Source organism: Athene noctua, chromosome 7, assembly GCF_965140245.1.
Source record: "Athene noctua chromosome 7, bAthNoc1.hap1.1, whole genome shotgun sequence".
Taxonomy (NCBI): Eukaryota; Metazoa; Chordata; class Aves; order Strigiformes; family Strigidae; genus Athene; species Athene noctua.
In genome coordinates this window covers 23,937,341-23,955,771 of record NC_134043.1, presented here as the reverse complement: position 1 = coordinate 23,955,771, position 18,431 = coordinate 23,937,341, and the positions used below count along the sequence as shown (strand labels likewise).

General features: G+C 43.4%; 1 protein-coding gene across 1 annotated transcript in view; it reads right to left on the bottom strand.

Moving 5' to 3' along the window:
- Window positions 1-3,000: 3,000 nt before the first annotated feature.
- The window catches only part of MAP3K20 (mitogen-activated protein kinase kinase kinase 20), a 92,133-nt gene continuing 76,702 nt past the window's right edge, over window positions 3,001-18,431 (bottom strand). Inside the window, exons 17-20 of the mRNA XM_074910264.1 lie at window positions 10,547-10,663; window positions 8,995-9,069; window positions 7,810-7,960; window positions 3,001-3,958 (exon numbers count right to left, since the gene is read on the bottom strand). Of these exons, the coding sequence (XP_074766365.1) occupies window positions 3,279-3,958; window positions 7,810-7,960; window positions 8,995-9,069; window positions 10,547-10,663 (1,023 nt within the window). The 3' untranslated portion in view covers window positions 3,001-3,278. The remainder of the gene's footprint in view (window positions 3,959-7,809; window positions 7,961-8,994; window positions 9,070-10,546; window positions 10,664-18,431) is intronic.

Here is an 18,431-nt window from a genome sequence, read left to right as displayed (position 1 = left end):
GCCTGTAAGGTTTCAGAAAACCAAGGGCTGTAATGCTGAGGTTAACCAGCTCTTCCTGTCTGAACTGAACACCACTTCCTCCCTCCCGGCAGGATTAAGAACTAACGACTGGAGAGGGAAGTCGCTGTTCACCCCAAAACCATTCTGCTGTGTAGTCTGGCATCCAGAGGGAGCTGGGCAAATCTTGTGATTCCCACAAGATCCTGAGTAGAATATTGCCAAACAAACAAACAGATTCTGTGTAAGCTCTGTCAGTCAGTCTTGCACTTTAATTTTTTTTTATTTTTAAAAGAAGAAAATGTGTATCTAATTTTGTAAACATTCTCCCCATTGGACACAAATATTCACTCACTTTGGATGTCCAGTTCTGAACTTGCCTTCATGAGTTCCCTGATATTTTTCTTCATCCATTCCAGCAGCCATCCCAGAGCTGGCTTCTTATAATTCAGAGCATTTTAAACTGTGGAAAAGTAAAATGCAGGTACCTTTCGGGAGTTAAGAAAACTGCAACATCAGTGCATGGTGATATGAAGACCCAGAGAAAGCAGAGCCAGGAAAACAAGGCGTGGCTCTACAGCAGTGGTATTCTGTGCTACTTGCAGTCAGCCATGGGGGGAGGGTGTAGCACTGCTGAGGGTATGTGTATGGATGGAGGGCAGTGTGTCCAGCTCCTAGTGTGCAAATTAGACATACTGGTTCTTAAATATGATTGGCTTTAACCGACTTGTAAGAAGACCCTAAGAAAATGCAGCATGGCTCCTTTCCAAAGAACAGACATTTGCTGAGGTGTAGTTGCCCAAGAGACTCGGATTTTCCACATTGCTGTGTGTGGTCTTGTAGTTGAGTGTTGGTAAAGCATGGAAATAAATTGCTTGGCTTTGTAAAGTACTGGGGGGTGAAAAAATAAGTGTATTTTGACTTATAATGAATTATTACCAAGACAGGGAGTAACCACATTAAGAGTGATAAAAATGAGATGGAAAACTAAATACTGCTGAGACTTTCTTTTTCTTTTTTTTTTTTTTTTGACAAGTTCATTCACTGTTACTTTAACTAGCAGTGCTGGTGCAGCAAGAGGATTTCTAATCAGTCACTATTGCATGATTGTTTAATTTTACTAGGCATGATCAATACCATCCGCTCCTCCTTTAAATGCTAATGAACACTTTAATACAACAGATGTGGACAGACAGTACATTGCAGATTAAAATTAGGCACAGCATTAAATTGCTTACAAACAGCAGAGGAATTCTGCTGGACATCTTGACAATCAACCACAGGCAGCTGATAAATCTTGAATTGCCACCACCAGCCCAGTGTCTGCTGGGTAGGGCCTTGTTTTCAGGCTTGTACAACTAACTACACCACCAAACTCCTGCAATTTCTTTCTAGGATTTGTGCAGGCCCAACCATGAAACAAGATCTCACTTCCAGAGATGCATATCCAAATTTTAATAACAAAAGCATGTTTCTAGCAAGTGCTCTCAGGTGTGGTTACTATCAGCTGGTATCCTCCAGCCCATTTTGGTCACAGCAAGCAGTGTTAGAGAAGGATCCCCAATCTAGACAAAATTCCAGTCTCCTGATAAATTGTGACAGAGAAACATCCAGCGGTGGATTGTCCATGTCCCTCAAATTAGTTGTCAGGTTCAGAAGCTGGGTTACTAAATAGCTTTCAACCACTTTGAAGCCACAAGAAAGCAGCAAGCTTCATTATCACAGAGCTTCACGTGCAGAAGTAAAGTTCTTACTATTTTTTCTGCTTTTAACTGTCGTCAGAGGAAAAGGGGCTTAAATGACAGAGATCAAATTCCTGACACCTGATATTGGTTCTGTCCTGCTCCACTGGTTTTGGGGGACCCTGTCCTGAATTCATGAAATGCGAGTCCCGGTTCACTCTGGTAGGTATTGGGAAGCCCACCACGAGGCTCAGCCCTCATTTGAGCTGGTGGGAATCGGAGGAGACCTGCATGTACCCCTAGGAGCGGCCTTTGTTTGGAGCAGGGAATTTACATATCCTTTTGAATGTCTGGTGACAGGGCTATGGTGATGGGAGGAGTTGACGTGCCAGTAGCTCCTCCAGCATTGCTCACAGCTGCATGCCAGTGAGCACCGCTCAGCATGGATGGTATGTAGCTCCTTGTTCGAAGGCACCTCTAATTTAGTTTCTTGACTTTTGTAGGGTACCATGCATTGCTTTGGGTTCAGTCTGCTTTATCTGTTTCTTCCCTTTTTTTTCCCCTCTTGCATCTTGGGAAACCCTAACTTTTTTCTTTTTTTTTTTTTTTCTTTTTAATTGTGTGAAATCAACTTGGAGTGAAAAGGCCAAGAAGAAACTTTCTGACGACAAGTGAGTCTACAGCTGTGTCTTTGTTCTCAGTGGAGCTAAAGACCACATTAATCAGAAACTTTGCTGACCTTGTCTTTACTACCTGAAGACTGAAAGACAAAAGCGACACAGTCTAGCCACATTTAAAAATTCAATTAAAAAATGCCTGCTGCCCAGGGATAAACATTATCATAGACCTCAGTGGGGTTAGATGTAACTATGATAAAGGCAATGCCTTTTTCTCCCTCTATTTTTATTTTTTTCTCCAAAAGAACAAAGTCTAGTTTCTGTTTCTCCGATTATAACAACTGTGTATGTGACAAAATGTGCTCAGTGGTGTTGGGTACCTGGTGTCGGGGCTTCTGGTAAAGAGTGAGGTGAGAAATTCCTGAGAGGGGATGGCAAGCTGGAAGTAGAGAAGTAAAGCTACTGGAGTGGACCTGACAAAAAATCTTTGTGTTCCTGTTTTTTTTCAAACTATGCAGGTCTGATAAAAATACTACCTTTTCCTATAGTCTTGGCAGAAACAGACTGAACAAGGCATGAGGAGACCCGGCTCAGAGCCAGACTCATTGTCTGGAGATACAAGGGAGGTGAGAGGTAGCAGCACAACTCCTTCCCTAAGGATGAAATGGAGAGCCTTTCGTTATGGCACTTGGCTGTGCCTTATACTGATTTTATTATTGAAATATTAAGCAAATCAGTGGATACCCAGTCAGCTGAGAACATGAGCAGCCAAACAGAGGGGAGAAAATCAAATGAAATCCCTCGGCGCTGACTGTGATGGGAGGAGAAGCAGGCAGCTCTCCCCTTCCACTGGCAGGCCCCAGGCCGTGACAGCCAGCAAGGGAGGTGTCGTCCTGGCTTTGGTATGGTGAATTAAATAGGAGCAGGCGTATCTTCTCTAGGTTGAACACTGTTCAGTTAAATGAAGGGGCAAATTCCTCCCTCAGAACGTCCTCCGGCCCCGCCAGCTCCCCCTGGGCCTCTGGTTCCCTGACTTGCCGGTGGTTTGCCTGTGGGGCTTCCTTGTATGCTGCACCTTTATCCACCCCCCCTCGTTGACTCTGCTCTCCCCTTCGCCCCTCCTGGGCTCGCTCTCGCCCTGCGGGGGCATGCCCGGGATGGCCTCGGGCTGGGCGGGGCTGCGGGGGTACCTGCGGTGCTGGGAGGCCAGGGGCACCGCTGGCGAGGAAGTCCTGCAGGCTCTTCCCGAGTGCCGGGGGGGCACTGGGGAGCTGGTCCCGCTGCGCCGACCATCCGAGGAGCTGCGGGAGTTACCACTGTGCGAGGCGTTTCTGCCTTTGCCGGTGGACCTGTCCCTCTCCGAAGGGGTGTCAGAGGCTGTGCTGGAGGTGCTGCTGCCTTTCGAGTTCAGATGCAGATTTGAGATGTTTCTCATCAAGCTGTGCGAGAAGGGGGAGGAGTTTCTGGAATGGCTGATGGACGTAAACTGGTAACTAATGGGACCGCGCGTCCTCCTCACGGCAGCGGCATAGGAGTCCTGGCTGTGAAGGTAGGGCAGGTAGTGGGTGATGGTAGTTGGGCTGTGGGGGTGGCCATGCTGGAGAGAAATAGCTTTTGCTATCTGGTGCATCCGCAGTGTCTGCATCCACTGGCTGTCAATGCCTGGTAGGGAAATGGAAACAGAGTCAGATTTCTGTGAGTTGATGGAAAACAGCTCTCTGGTTTACCAAAGGTGTGAGGTTAGGTACCAGGGTGTTTCTCTGAAGAACCTTGATGTATCTCAAACCACCCTTTCCCTCCCAACCTTGCAGCAAATAGTCCTAGGTTTGAGTATGTTCAACATTATGAACATAATATTGGACTTCAAAATAGCAAGTGATGCAAATAGTTCTGATGCTAGTGCAGATTATGGAGCTTAGACTAGAACACACATACTGAACCAGCCATTTGGCTGTTCAGGTGGGTTCCCACTCCCAAGGGCCTCCCAGTGTTTTTAACTCAACCTGGTTTTAAACATCTCCTGTGATGCGGTTGGCAGTCTCGGCAGATTTCTCCACAGCTTTCATTGCAAAAGAGCCTGGAGACCTCCAGAGAAGGCATGCAGCAGCACCCCAAAGTGCTGGCAGCACTGCAACATCACCCTCCACCTGTGTCTCTCCCAGCTGGCACAGTTACACTGCTCACAGCTGAGCACAAGAGCCAGAGGTAGTGCAGACCCCCGTGCAAATCCCTGCTGCAGCAGCCAGATTCACACCTTCTCACTCCATTTTCTCTTCAAAATGCTACACACCACAACAAACAGAGCCACTTCAGTTATTGTTATTACTACAAATCCAGAAGTCAATCCAGTTCTCCAGATACTGAGTCTACATGGCTCCATCCGGCTTCATGCAGAAAATCAGCTCTGTCTGTGGAAAAGCCAGTGAGGCAGCAGGCTTCAGCCAGGATAGCTCAGACAGTGCGCAAATGTGAGTGACTTGGGGTATTACAGTTTCCTCACACCTACTGTCACAGCCCCAGGGTTGTAACAAAAGTTGTAGCTCCCAGAGATCACACTGAAGTGCTTTTGAAAGTCAGTCCTGTGGTTTGCATGAAAGTCTATAGCAAATAGAATAGTTGCAAATTTTTCATTTGAACTATGAGGGCTGCCTGGTTTGCTACTTTATGGGTAGAGCAGAGACAGGAATTCCTCTTATCCAAGGCAACAGCTTGGGCCAAAAACCCATGGGGAGCACACTTAAATAATTTTGCTCTAGAGAGATTTGAATAATTTGTCCTTAAAGATTGCTAACATTATTCCAACAGGAAAGCATAATGCCGTCAGCTTGAAGCACCATAAACGTGACCAAAATGTTATTGTCTTCAACAGAAGACCCCAGCTCCTCTCGCATTTTTTTCCAGGAAAGACTTCCTATGCCATGGGACCTCTTGCTGCAATGCTGCATCGGCCATGGGGAGTTTTGTGGGAGCTGAGTAGCAGCTCTGTCTTTGTTAGGATTGCTTCTGTTACGTTGTACAGTATGATCTTTTCCATTCCTCCTTTCCCCAGACTTTGCTTGAATCCCAAGAGATTTAAATCACTTCAACTTAATGTCAAATATGTCAAAAGGAAACTATCTTTCCTGTCAAAGTGTGAGTGTGACACTGCCACAGCAGATAGCTCTGGCTGCACTGAGAGATGAACCTCCTTTCACGGAAAGACAGATGGGAATTGCCTTCTCTGCCTCTTAACCCTCTTGAAAGTCACAGTTTCAAAAGAAACATGCATGCTGAAATGTACTTGCTAGACACCATCTCCTCTGCCATTCCCCTGTGCCTTCCTACAAAGGCTGTGGATGTAAAACACAGGCCTCAAACCTAGAAGCAGCAGGCTCAGGACTTGAATTTGAATCTTCATTTGTTATCAACTCTCAGGTAGCCACCACATGCCCTGTGGGACCAGTGTTGATGCTATCCTGAATGAGGGGCTACCTTCAGCACCTTCAGGCTGTTCAGTCCCTGCTCCTTACAGCCAGCCGTGGTTGCCGGCCCAGGGATCAGCTGCCCAGCAGGGACCTCCCAGTGAGCCCTGTGGGACTGCCTCTCACCTCTCATGGGCTGGGGGGCTTCTCCCTCATATGATCTCTGGGCCACCAACTCTGTACACTGAATTAGATGCTCTATGTGGCAGCCCACAGAGGTAGTACCTTCATTACTGGTTATTTTAGTCTCTTAGGTATTAGCCTTACATTTGTGCTTGGATTTGGTGGTGTTTTAAATCTGGGGTAGGTGGTCTGGTAAAGAAGACAGGTCAGAAGGTTTTCTAGGGCTGAGGCACAACTTTCACAATGGCTGGTAACCCACCTCCTGTGAACGTGCCTATTCACTTGAGTGCTGACAAGACAATAGTGCCTTTGTGTAACTCTTCCATGTGCATAAGGGACAGACAAGCTCTCCCAGTGCTCACTGCAAAAAAAATGAAAGCAGCTCAGCTTACTGCAGCAGAGCCAACCTGTGAAGACCTGTGAAGATACACCACACTTTGGTATGGCTGTATCGCTCATCACCCTGAAACCAGGGTAACCTCCATCAGCAGAGCTAATCTGCAGCGAAGATGTATCTTTTAGGACAAGCTCTAGGTTCCATCTGCATTACAAAACACAGTTATGTTGCAGATGGATCACAACTGCTTAGGAATAAGAGCACCCATTTTAGATGTGTCTGTAGTCTAAACTCAGTACTTCTCAATTCATGAGGCCATTCTTCTACATCTGGCACTAGTGTACAACACTGGAGAAGTTCACCCTCCACTGACTGGTATCCCTCAGTTGTCTCAACTCAAACATTTCTGCAGCCCTACTGTGAACTCCATCAGAAAACCAGCTTTGGATAACAAACACCTTTACAAAAAGAATGTCAGATCTTAAAGGCAGAACTGTGCTAGAGTCAACTCAGTTGAGTTTGACTATGTCAGCTGCATACTTTATTTAGGAAATGAAGACTGCAGTGTAAATCCCACTGTATTATTAAATGTATCTCACTGAACAAGTCAAGCCCCAGAAGCCATAACAAACACTATTCCAGAAGTCAGATAATGATGAGCCAGGGCTGGCTCACGTGGGCAGGCTGAGCTGGGGAAGAAGAGTGCAGTGGGAAGATTTCCACTCTTCAAACTCCATTATGGCCAACAGATAGAGGGTAGAGATGTGTGAGATTGTCTCCTTTCCCAGCAAATGCCTTCCTGACCTCCTGGTTGAGAAATACTTCAACCACAGGCCCTGAACACTTTGTGTGGGTGTTATAATTCAGTCCAAATCCTTTTGCTATGCCAATGCACTTGGTTCCACAAAGCTGAGCACTCTCTTGTCTTGGTGAAGAGGGGTGGATTTGGAGAAGGGCAGATTAGCCAGTTGTTACCCCCATCCAGCATCCACAAATAGACTTTGAAGAAGAGCAGGGCTGCCATCATGGAAAGACTACCATGGATGTGTACACATATGCCAACAGAGAGGGGAAGAAGCCTGGACCATAGGCAGAAACACCTCCCAATGTCCTCCTACACTGGAAGGGATTGAAAAATTGACCTAAAGCCGACCCAAGGAAGGTGTTGAAAAAGTGTCAGGATTTAAGGCTGCTTACTACTGGAAGATGTGAAGCATTCAGGGTTCTGGAGCAGAAGGATCTGAGCTCTATGTCTGCTGTTGATGTGCAACTGCAAGTGACTACTAGTAGATGAAAGATTTGTAGCTAATCGCCCTGGACTGCTTCCAGCATGCTTCCTGTAGGAGCATATAGGTCATCCCCCTTAAATCACATTGTGATATAGGTTACTACCCAAAGTTTAGCCTTTAAGCTAAATCAGACATGCCAGGGTGCTCCTGCATGCATCTACGAAGACATCATAGGGACCACAATGCCAGCTGACTCTGCAAGACGTGCTCTCTTGTTGGAACAGAATAACAGCATTGATTTTTTACTGTTCTCCCCATATACGCCTTGCCCATGTCAGCAATAAAGTTTGCGTGTTGACTTACTTGAGTCAGATCTGCTCCGTGAATTTCCCTCTGAGTTGGGGAGCGAGGTTTGTATCATGAGCTGGACTGTCTCGACCTCATCCTGCGCTTTCACCTTGCTCCAGCAGATAGCTTGGATGTGCCTGGTGCTTTTGGGTGCTCTAACATCACTCTGTTCAGGAAGGACACAACACACATGAGGACACAACAACACACTAAGCTCTCCTACGAGGGAACTTCCACTAATGCCTGGGTGGCAGCAGCATTTTCAATATAGAGTCTATTTTGCAGAACCACTTAGCCAGTTCTCAAGTATTTTTAGACTCTAGATAATTTTGGCTGGTATTTTGTGATTATGCTAAAAATGTGGTAGTGAATAACTGTTTCAGTTCATGTACCATGTGGAGGAAAGATCTGAAGGCCTTTCTCTACAAGCATAAAAATATATTTTACTAGTTATATTAATGTGAGTGTCAAATGGGCAGTGCTTTCTGCTAAAAGAGGTAGGACTATGTAGATATTGTTGCAGGGGGACCCTCTACAAAACTTTCCTGGAGTATCAAAGTCTTCAATTTGTTGTTAAGGGCCTATGACTCCTGTGAGAAACTTCAGACTGAAAGAAAACTACTGTTCTTCACTTCTGAGACAGGCAAGAAAGGTCCAGGATTTCCCTGTCTCTCCATCACTACTTGAATCCTTGCTCAGGACAGAACTGGAATGTCAATTATTAGCCTTCTTGTGACACACAGCACTGGGCTTTATAAAAACACTTTTGTAAGTAACTGCAAACTCCTTTTACAAAGGCTGATTTCGATCCCTTTAAATTGTCTTCTAGGTTTTATTTTATCTTATTTTACTCTTGACTTCTCATTTTCTTTCTTCTGTTGCTTCTCTGCTCTCCTAATTAGCACTTCATTGAAAAGGTAAAAACCAGTCTCTTCAAGTAATGCAAACACTGACCATTACACTTCAAGCAAAAGGAGGTTTCATCCTTGAGAAAAAGAGCCACTCCAGGCAGCAGTCTGAGGACATTGTCTCTAAACCTCATTCAGCTTTTGCTCTGAACTTTAGATTTTATAATTAATTACAGGCTGCTGAGACTTGATTATAGGATATAACAAAGCCAGAGGATGCTATTTCCACAACTCCCACGTAGGTTTTATCTTGGATAAACTTTTTTTTTTATATTTGTTTCTTAGAGCTTACCTCATACGTAACAACACATTCTACAGACTGGTGTTCTTCTATCCCCACAATCCATTTCTCCATTACGAACGGTGGCTGAAAAAAACATGGTGGGAGTTTTATAAGGTGCTCTTCATCTCCTGACTTGTTTCTGAAACACCCCAAAGATATTTTCAACATTTGCCTTTTTACATCTGTCTCCATATTGTTATGATCAATACTCTCCTTAAAATCTTATGAGACAAAACAATACATTTTGGAATTATTTACTTCCTTGTTTACAAAACGAAACTGAGAATATATTTCTGTAAATAACAGACAGTAGGTTAGACAACATGGAATGTTTTCAAGGGGGCATAAACCTTTCTCATTTGTGTGCATGTACAGTTTTTTTCCTGCTAGACTTACAGAGGCCATCAAGAACAAATACTTAGAGATTCTCAGTGATATTCCCAGACAGATATAAAAATGATGAAGTATGTGAAAAGTTGATGTTATTGTATCTAGTTATTATTTAACTTTAAGCTTTTTCTATTTTTCAGGAAAAAATTAAAATGTCCAAGATGAAAATTAAACAGAAAACCATTTTGCAACAAAATAATAATAATTTTAAAAAATCACAAGTGTTGTTCCAGAAATCACTAACTGTAGAAATAGTATTAGCATGAATTAAATATGAGAATTCTTTTTGGCAAAGACTCATATTTTCACATTTTCCTTAAAATTCTGACTGTTGAGAATCTGATGTTCCATTTTTCTTTTAGAAAAAATAACAAAAGGTTCCCCCCAAATTTTGCCCCAAAAATTAATAGCTAAAAGCATTCACGAGTTTGGGGTTTTTCATCAGTGCACATTAGAGCAGCATTCTAATTGGTAATCAAGCTGTATATTTCTTCATTTAGAAATTTATTTTGTTAGCTATTATTAAATGGAGCATATTAATAAAAACAAACAATTAAAATAACAGCAAATGGAAAGCTTCTGTTGCTTATGGTAAAAGTAGGTTAAATGCTGGCTGCTAAATATTACAGGCAGGTTCTGAAATAAAGTAAAATGCTCAGTGACACTGAATTGCAGATGTTCAGTGCTGTACTGTCTGTTGATGGGTTTCAGTCTTTGCAACCCATCGTTGCATGAAACAGGGAGTTTTAGAACCATGTAAAAGTTCTAAAACCATGTCATAAAAAATGAAAGAAAAAAAACCCCAGACAAATCACATGAAGTTTCAAACTAGAATATTTAATTCACTTTCTTCTCTTGAAAAGGAAAGTAATTTTTTGAACATTCTCTTCTTTAAAAGGTATAATAATTTCAGAGGATATAACATGGAATTAAAACAAGAAAATATAAATTAGTTCCTTCTCTTATTTTTCTATTGTTAACATTATTGTCATCTTAAAAGAGAACCAAAATACCTAACTGCTATTATGATACAAATCTGTTTAGAATGTGCATTTTATTTAAAAGCTGTCAAGAGATTGAGCTTCCACAAGCACAAAAGTCAACTGCTGTGGTATTTTAATGTCTTTGTTTGAGATCTGTGAATTTGTGAAAGCTTTAAGGCTGTAAATACCTTTGTCATCTTTAAAATCTCTACATCAGGTAGGTTAGTGTTGAATGTCACATCTTTTATGTAGGTTATTGCAATTTCATCCCCGTCCATCTCCATGTACATTTTCCATTTACAATCCTATGAATAATAAAAAAAGAATGCTGGATTTTTAGAATACAAATAAAAAAAAACACAAAATGAAACAAAACCGAAAGCCAAACCAACCCAAAACCTAATCCTCAATATATGGGGGAAAACCCCACAAGAAAGATAAGGAACACATATTTTAGGATATACACATTTTCCAGTGGAAGTGTTGATAACGGAAAACCCTCAGGTTCTCTTGTTCACTCTCCTCTTAGCTCACCCTGAGAGACAGTCACCATGTTGACAGGTCTGGATGTCTTCAGAGGTGTGGATCCCCTGAAGGTCCCCAGGAGGATGGTGGCTTCACCCACCTGGACAACCAGCCAGCCCATTCGAGCGGGCGGCGCAGGAGCTCTGCACTCCCGCGTGGTGGTGGAGGCACAGGGCAGCGGTGGGAGCCGTCAGTTGGGGTTACAGCCAGTGCTGGCAGGCAGCCCCAAGGACACCTTCCCAGTGAGACCGGGCACAAATGACCAGAGGGTCTGTGAAACACCATTAAGACAGTCGCTCAAATAACAGGCAGGAGGATGAGCTGGTTATTTACAGTCAATTATTTCAGATACTGAGTGCCCAGCGAGGCACTGAGCATCCTCAACTTCTGCTCACCTCCAACTGCACTATCAATTATAAGTGAGCTCAGCTTAGAAAATAATCTTAGTGAGTATAATAAACCAAAGCAACAAAGGGTACCTTAAATTATCCCATGAACTGCATGTGGGGCCAGCATCCAACACTTTGCACACGTGTGAGCCTGCAGAAGCTGATGGCTCTGGCAGCATCCTGCAGGACATCCCACATGGGCTGAGTGCTGGGACTGGGGTTTGTGCCTGTGGCCAGGGAGGCTCCCACCGGGAACCAGAGACTGCCTGTCCATGGTGCAAACCAGCCAACATTTGCTGGTGTGCCCAGCAGGTGCTTTGGGGACTAGATACTGACTGAGCTCCTCCAAAAATCAGTCCCCTGATGGACAACAGGGCTGCAGTGAAGCAGAGTGTCTCCATCGCCGTGCAGGCAGGAGGGGATTTGCCTGTCACAGAGACAGGAGCTCTTCCACACAGGCCAGGGGTTCCCCTCCTGAGGAGGGTCTGGCCACACACCACTGGCCTGGCAGGTGGGGTCTCAGCATTTGCAGGAGGCAGTCTTCTCAATTCTGCTCAGAAAATGCAAAAAACTTTCAATGGGGACACAGATGGCCGCTTAGGGCCAAGGGCTTGCGTAAGCAGTTATTTGCACACATAAATGTACAGCAGACTAAAAAGTATCCGTTCGCACATGCGATTATCTGCTAGTGTTTGCACGTGCATCTCTCATAAATGTAACCTAGGAGCTCAGCCTTCAGAAGTCTCAAAGCTTTCAATCAGGCATTGAATTGGCAATTCCAAGATAAAAGAAAACTGGAGTATAATCATTTCCGAACCGCAACAACAAATTATGCTTATGAAAGCATTTGGCCCTGTGTGTCCATCTGTCCCCATTGAAAGCTTCTGCGTTTTAAGAACAGAGTGGACGTGTGAGTTGGTTTTCGTATCGCCCCGGTGTGAGCTTGAGTGATGGGAACTGTGGTTCAGCAGTCAGGGCACTGGACCGAGACTCAGAGGCACCAAGTTCAGTTTCCAGTTCTGCCACTGGCGTCCTGTGCAAACTGATAAGGTGCTGAAGTTGCCCTGTGCCTCCATTTTCTAATCATGGACTGTATCTCTTTGCATGTCCTTTTTCTGTCCTGCTTTTTTGGGTTGTGAGCTAATCCAGAGTTACACCTGTCTCTTCCCAGGTAGATACAGCACAACGCACCAGCCCTGATGTCAGCTGAGGACTGTACATGCTATGTAAGTGAACGACAACAGCAAAGTGAGTTGTCTTTGACTCCTCCTCATCTCTCAAACCGTGCTTCTCTCCCTGCCCACGCTGTCCTTGTTGCCAGACATTTTTCAGGACTTCCTAAATTCATGTTACCTGGATTCCCTATTGCAGATCGAACCCGAGGTTAGAGACAAGATGCTTGATGACATTTATAAGTTTTACAAAAACACCTGAGCCAGGGAAAGAAAAAATATTGACATAAAATACTATCCCTCCAGTTAATTCAGCACATCCTCTGCCGTGAGACCAGTGCCAAGCACCTAGGAGCCAGAGCCACACCTTGTGCAGGGCTCCTGTGCCTTCACGACTCAGGATTTTGTGCTGTTCACTCACATCTCCCTACAGATCTGATCTGACAATTGTGAGCTCATTTTAATAAACAACATAAATCAAACGACCATCTCTAAAGAAAAGACTGACAAGCTGTGTAGGGTCTGGCAGACGGAGGGCACCTGCCAGCGCCCAGCCCCTCGCCGGATCTGCCGTGCACGCAGGAGCCCTCTCCGTGTGGTAACGAATCAGGCTGCCTCATGCAGCTGTGAATGCACAAGCCCTGCACAAACACCGCCTTCCCCAGCTCCGAACTGCAGCTTCAGAGAAAGAAATACACTCTCCCGTCCTTCAAATCCAGCCCCCAAACCTTCGGTCCTCCTTGGAGTCCTCTCCAGCCACCCCATGCAGATACCAAAAGGGCAAATTACCACACTACGCATACCCTCTCTGGTCACTCAGAAATACATCTTCTTTGAAAAGGCTTTCATCTTGTGTTATTGTAAAATCATCAGTGGAAAGGGGAGAGAAAGAGAGAGAGAGAAAGACAGGGAAATAAAAGGAGGAGAGATAGGGAGGGAGAGGCTGGGAGAAAAAAAGATAGAAAAGACAGAAAGAGAAGGAAGGAAGGAGAATGAAGGAGAAAAGACAGTAGCTGAGGTGACTTTTGAATGAAGGCACTTGGGAAATATCTAAGATAAGTAGGTGGGGCTACTTGTCTTACAAACTTGGTAATGATTTTGCTCAACCACACAGTAAATAATGCAAGATTTGTGTGCTGCAGAAAGGGATGTATTTCCCTGTTTTCCAATCCAGTCCTAGGTTCTTATTTAGCAATGAATAGGAGAGAGATGCTCAGCCACTTAAGCAAAAATCTGGCTAGAATCACTAAGTATATGTATTTCAATTCTTTGATGAATTGGAGCCATAAGATTTCTTGGATCGAGACTATATTTAGTGTCAGACATATGTGGGAAAATAATTTGGAAATGGCTTGTTCAAAATATGTGGTTGATAAATATACTTACACAAGTCCTTCAAAGAGATTTCCCTGGACATCTTGTAATTCAAGCATTAAAATATTTACCTGCTTAATTTTGATTTAAATACAGAATTTCAGCTTTTTGTTAAAAAAAAAAATAAATCTAGTTTCAGAACTGAGAGGCACAACCAGCAAAACTTTGTGTGAAAAACATTTCCAAATAACACTTTGACAGACCCAATAAATCAGCAGGCTCTGCAAATGATTGTAGAAAATAAAACCAAATCACACATATATTCTGAGCCACTTCTCCTCAGCTTCGAAACAGAAAATAAGAACACTTTAAAAATTAAGTCTCCTGCTTACTATGGTGACAATACTCCTTTAACCCCATATGTGCTAACACCTGCAACAAAAACTGAAAGGGAAGTGGAAGATCAGGCACGGGCTTTAAACAACAAACATGTCTCCTGCAACAACAGCTTAAAACTCTTGTTGGGGAGACACCTCATTTTCCAAGGAGGCCCAAATCCAGGATTCATTTTAAAATCAGTGGTTGCAATAAACTTTTTTTTTTTTAAAAGACTGAAGAAAAAATGGAAACAGCATTGTAGTAGGCAACTGGATATTAGAAGAACAGTAAGATGTAACGCAAGATGAAACACATATGAAAAAAATGTTGGTCATGCTGGTACTAAAAGTAGTAGCATGTTGATGATTTAGGTCCCCAGAAGCTCCTTTACATTCTTAGCTATTATCTATCTCAGCTGCTGAAACCTGCTGTTTTAAAGGCATTAGAGTTGAACATCTAGTGACAGCACTTGGGTTATTTATCATTATGTATCACCCTGCTACACTATATTTTATTATTCTGGATTTAAAGGAAGATAACACAATTATGGTTAATTTGCTTCTCTTCTTTATATATATAGTGTCATGACCCACCACGGCTTTGTCCCATGAGATATTTTTAACCAAAAAGAAATCCACAAGAAACTCTCCCTAAAAATTCCATTAATAACCTCTTGTAGCGTGTATAGGTTGCAGGGTCTGGAACTAAGAATGTTTTAATCTCTTCAGCAAAACAATGTCTCATAATGATGTACAGGACTATTGCTGCACTGATGAAGAATCATACATAATTCAGCACCTTTCACTTGGCACCACTGTGATATCCTCATTAGCAGTGGCTCACAGTGGCTGTCAGATGGTGTCCATGCGAATGCAGGCATTATATTGTCTTTGAGATGTGCAGCTGCTTCCATGACACTGCCAGTATATAAAAACATGACGCCAGTTTGTTTTATTTAGTGCTAAACCTTCCAGTTTGTAAAAACAAGGCTGACACAGAGCCTGACATGAGGCAGTGAAAATAATTAGCTCTCATTTTCTCAGCCTCCTATTTCCTTCTCCCCGCTGTGTTCTCTTTCCACTAAACCACCACATGTCAGTCGAAATGGGAGGCAATTAGTGGGCTCATTTCAGTCCCCACAACTGTGCTGAAAAGAAAGTATTTATGATGGCACAATGAACAGCTGAAAGATTAAATAACATTTGCCTTTTGAAAAGAAAATGACTTCTAGCTAAATGGGCAATTTTTGATTATTCTCAAACAAGCTTAGAGTAGTTGGTTTTTAAAATACAAGAAAGGAAAATGAGTCATTTTTAGGTGAAAGAATCAAATAAAACTTGACACAGTAATGCAAATAACTGATGTTTTATTGCAAAATATGTAAATGTGTTATACCCTTAACAATGGCTGGTGTCTCAGGTCAGGGCAGGCTGTTGCCAGCCAGGCTCCAGCAAGAGAAGGTGGCTCCACCGCCGGTTTTGTTTCAGCTGTGCAGGCAGAAAAAACCAGGGGTGGAGGGAGGCCTTCTGAGAGAGATGGTCTTAAAACGTACAGAAACAAAGCAAGTGAAAGATATATTTATGTTATCATTTGTCTGGGTGCCTTCCTCCGAAAGCCGGAGCCCTTACTCCTCAGTGAGGCAACAGGCACCGGCTGGCTGGAGCTTGGCCTGGAGAAGCATGAAGCCTTTCTCACACCTACGCAGACCACCTGGCAGTACCGAAAATATCTGTCCACTCGGCACCACCCTTCTTTAATATCCAGTGTTGTGAAGCTCTGTGTCGCCATGGAGGGGAACACAATGGCAAATATCAGGCGCTGCTACGTGCTGAGGGCTGGTGCCCCAAGAAGAGCAGGTGGCAGCAGCCAAGACGGAGAGCTCTGTGATAACAGCAGTCCTGAGCCTTGCCATAGCGTTTACCCACAGCTGCCCTTACCATGTCATCAGAAATGAAAGGGGATTGCTGCGGTTGCAGGCATCATCATCCACACAAGAAGCCTGCTTGCAACAGCAGGACTGTAAAGGTGGAAGCATGGTTTTTTATGTCCTTCCCAAGGGCTGTGCAAGTGCCCTCCCGTGCTGTCTGAGCCAGCCCTGTCCTCCTGTGGCATTTCCCATGGACTCCTTGTGGGAACAACGTGCTGGAGCTGTGCAGGTACCATGTCCCCACCAATGATGGGGCAGCATACGGAGGCTACGGCTCACACATGGGGGCTCACAGCCCTGTGGGATGTGCAGGAGCTCAGGAAAGACAGGGCAGGGCCATTGGACATGTCCTGCACATGCCAGGGACAGGGGCTGTATCTGTGATTAAGGCTGAGAGACAACATGTGGAAAGCAGCAAGTTAATTCAGAGTGGCCAAGGTGTAAAAAGAAAGCTTGAGATTAAAACATCTAGGAAGTCAAGTGAGCAGATTAACTAGTTGAAAAGTCTATATGCCTCTTCAGGATTATGGAATAATTTCTCTTCAGGATTATGGAATAATTTCTGATGGGAATCCTTGGCTTAGCACTGCCTATACAAGGATTTTAATAGATGTTGGCTTGAGTTTCACCTCAGTTTCACATAGATGCTACAGCTGGAGCAATCCCAGTGGAGATGATGGAGTTAGACCAGCTCCACCTTGTGTAAAAACAATACATGGTCCAGAAAAGCCTCTTTGAAAGAAAATACAAGGAGCTCATTATCACCTGTGTGAAACTTTTAACACCCTACCACCGAGCCACCTCCTCAGCGGACTACATTAACCAGTTCTTAATGCTGCTAGTGATATTTAAATATGGCTGTGGTTTTATTTTGAAATTTAGGTAATTTTTTTTTCTTTCACAAAGTATTTACCCCTTTATTGATGAGTAATTAGAATAGGAGCAAATCCATTAAAATTGCACACAAAACACATCTACTCTGATTCTTGCATTAACTATTAGCCTTTAGTAAAGCATTGTGCTTTGAGATGTAATTAAAGAGAGAGGCTTTAGAAGATAAGGTTTTGAGATAAGGTTAAATAACCCACATTAGAAAATCAAGGTACTTACAAGTGTTTTGCAAAGAAAGGGTCAGATAAAACCAATTTTTCTGCCAGCTTTACTTACTGAAGTGGGTTAAAATACTTTCAGAGCATGGGGAAAGTGTACAGCTGAAAAACTACAAAACTTGAATTTAAAATTTTAGACCTTGGCCCTTGCTTAATTTTTTGCCATATTTGTAATGGGAGGAGTACCTTACATGGCAAATTAAACTGGTGATGTTATACCATGTCTGTCTGAACTAGGAATTTTTTTTAAGAAAGTAAAGAAAGGTTTTCTGAGTGTTGATGCAGTGTGAGGGTGGAGAAGAAGCAGCAGCAGAAACGGTATTCCAGTTACAACAACTATTTCAGGACTCTCTTGTCTGGTACTGCCTGCATTTTGCCAGCCTAAGTTTCTCCACATGAAGAGCTGGTCACAATGTTCCCTTGAAGTAGCCTTACTATGTTCACTTTTGCACTACACATTTAAATAAGAGCATTAAAATATACCCCCATTTGGATATTCAAGGCTAGAAAATACTTCACATAGCTAGCAGATGGTTTTAAAGAGGCTCTGCTTCTTACCTTGTCAAATGGTGGGAGAGGTAACTGGGGAAAAATAAGGCAAAATGGTGAACCAACTTCAAGGCTTTGTGTTTGGATATAGGTCAGATTGTGCCACACTCGGTAAAAAATGAAAACGTTCAAAGGCATGGTGAAATCTCCCCTTTTGAGGACCCAAACTAAAGAATGCATCAACAGGAGACAAAAAAGACTGTGAACCATCCTTCTTAAGGGGTTGGGTGATTCATCAGTGCAGAGCCGACACAGCTCAGACACCTTTCCCTGATTGGGAAATTTTAATGAGCCACCTAGGATGAGAAAGCAATTGAAAATTCCCTCTGCAGTTCTGCGAATCAGCTCAAGCCACAATTGCCAGGGTTTGTTTTTTTACCCTCTTTGGTATCTTGGAGTTAATTGGTGTCCCCCCGCCCCTTTTTTTTTTTTTTTAATTTGTGGGAAATAAATCATACAAAATGTCTAAATCTATCTCCTTTCAGCTCAGTGGGAATTGTGTACAGAAAGGTCATTAAAAGGAAGTGAATGGAATTAACCACATCACTCGAACTACAAGAGTTGGAAAAGAAACCTCTAAAAAACCAGGTTAGCTTTGCAGCGCTCACTCCTGATGCATTCGGAGAGCACAAAGGTCAACTGAGCTTTCATCACCTCCAAAGATGCAGCTAAAAAGGGAAGAAAACTATAATGAAATGACTGCATCTGTC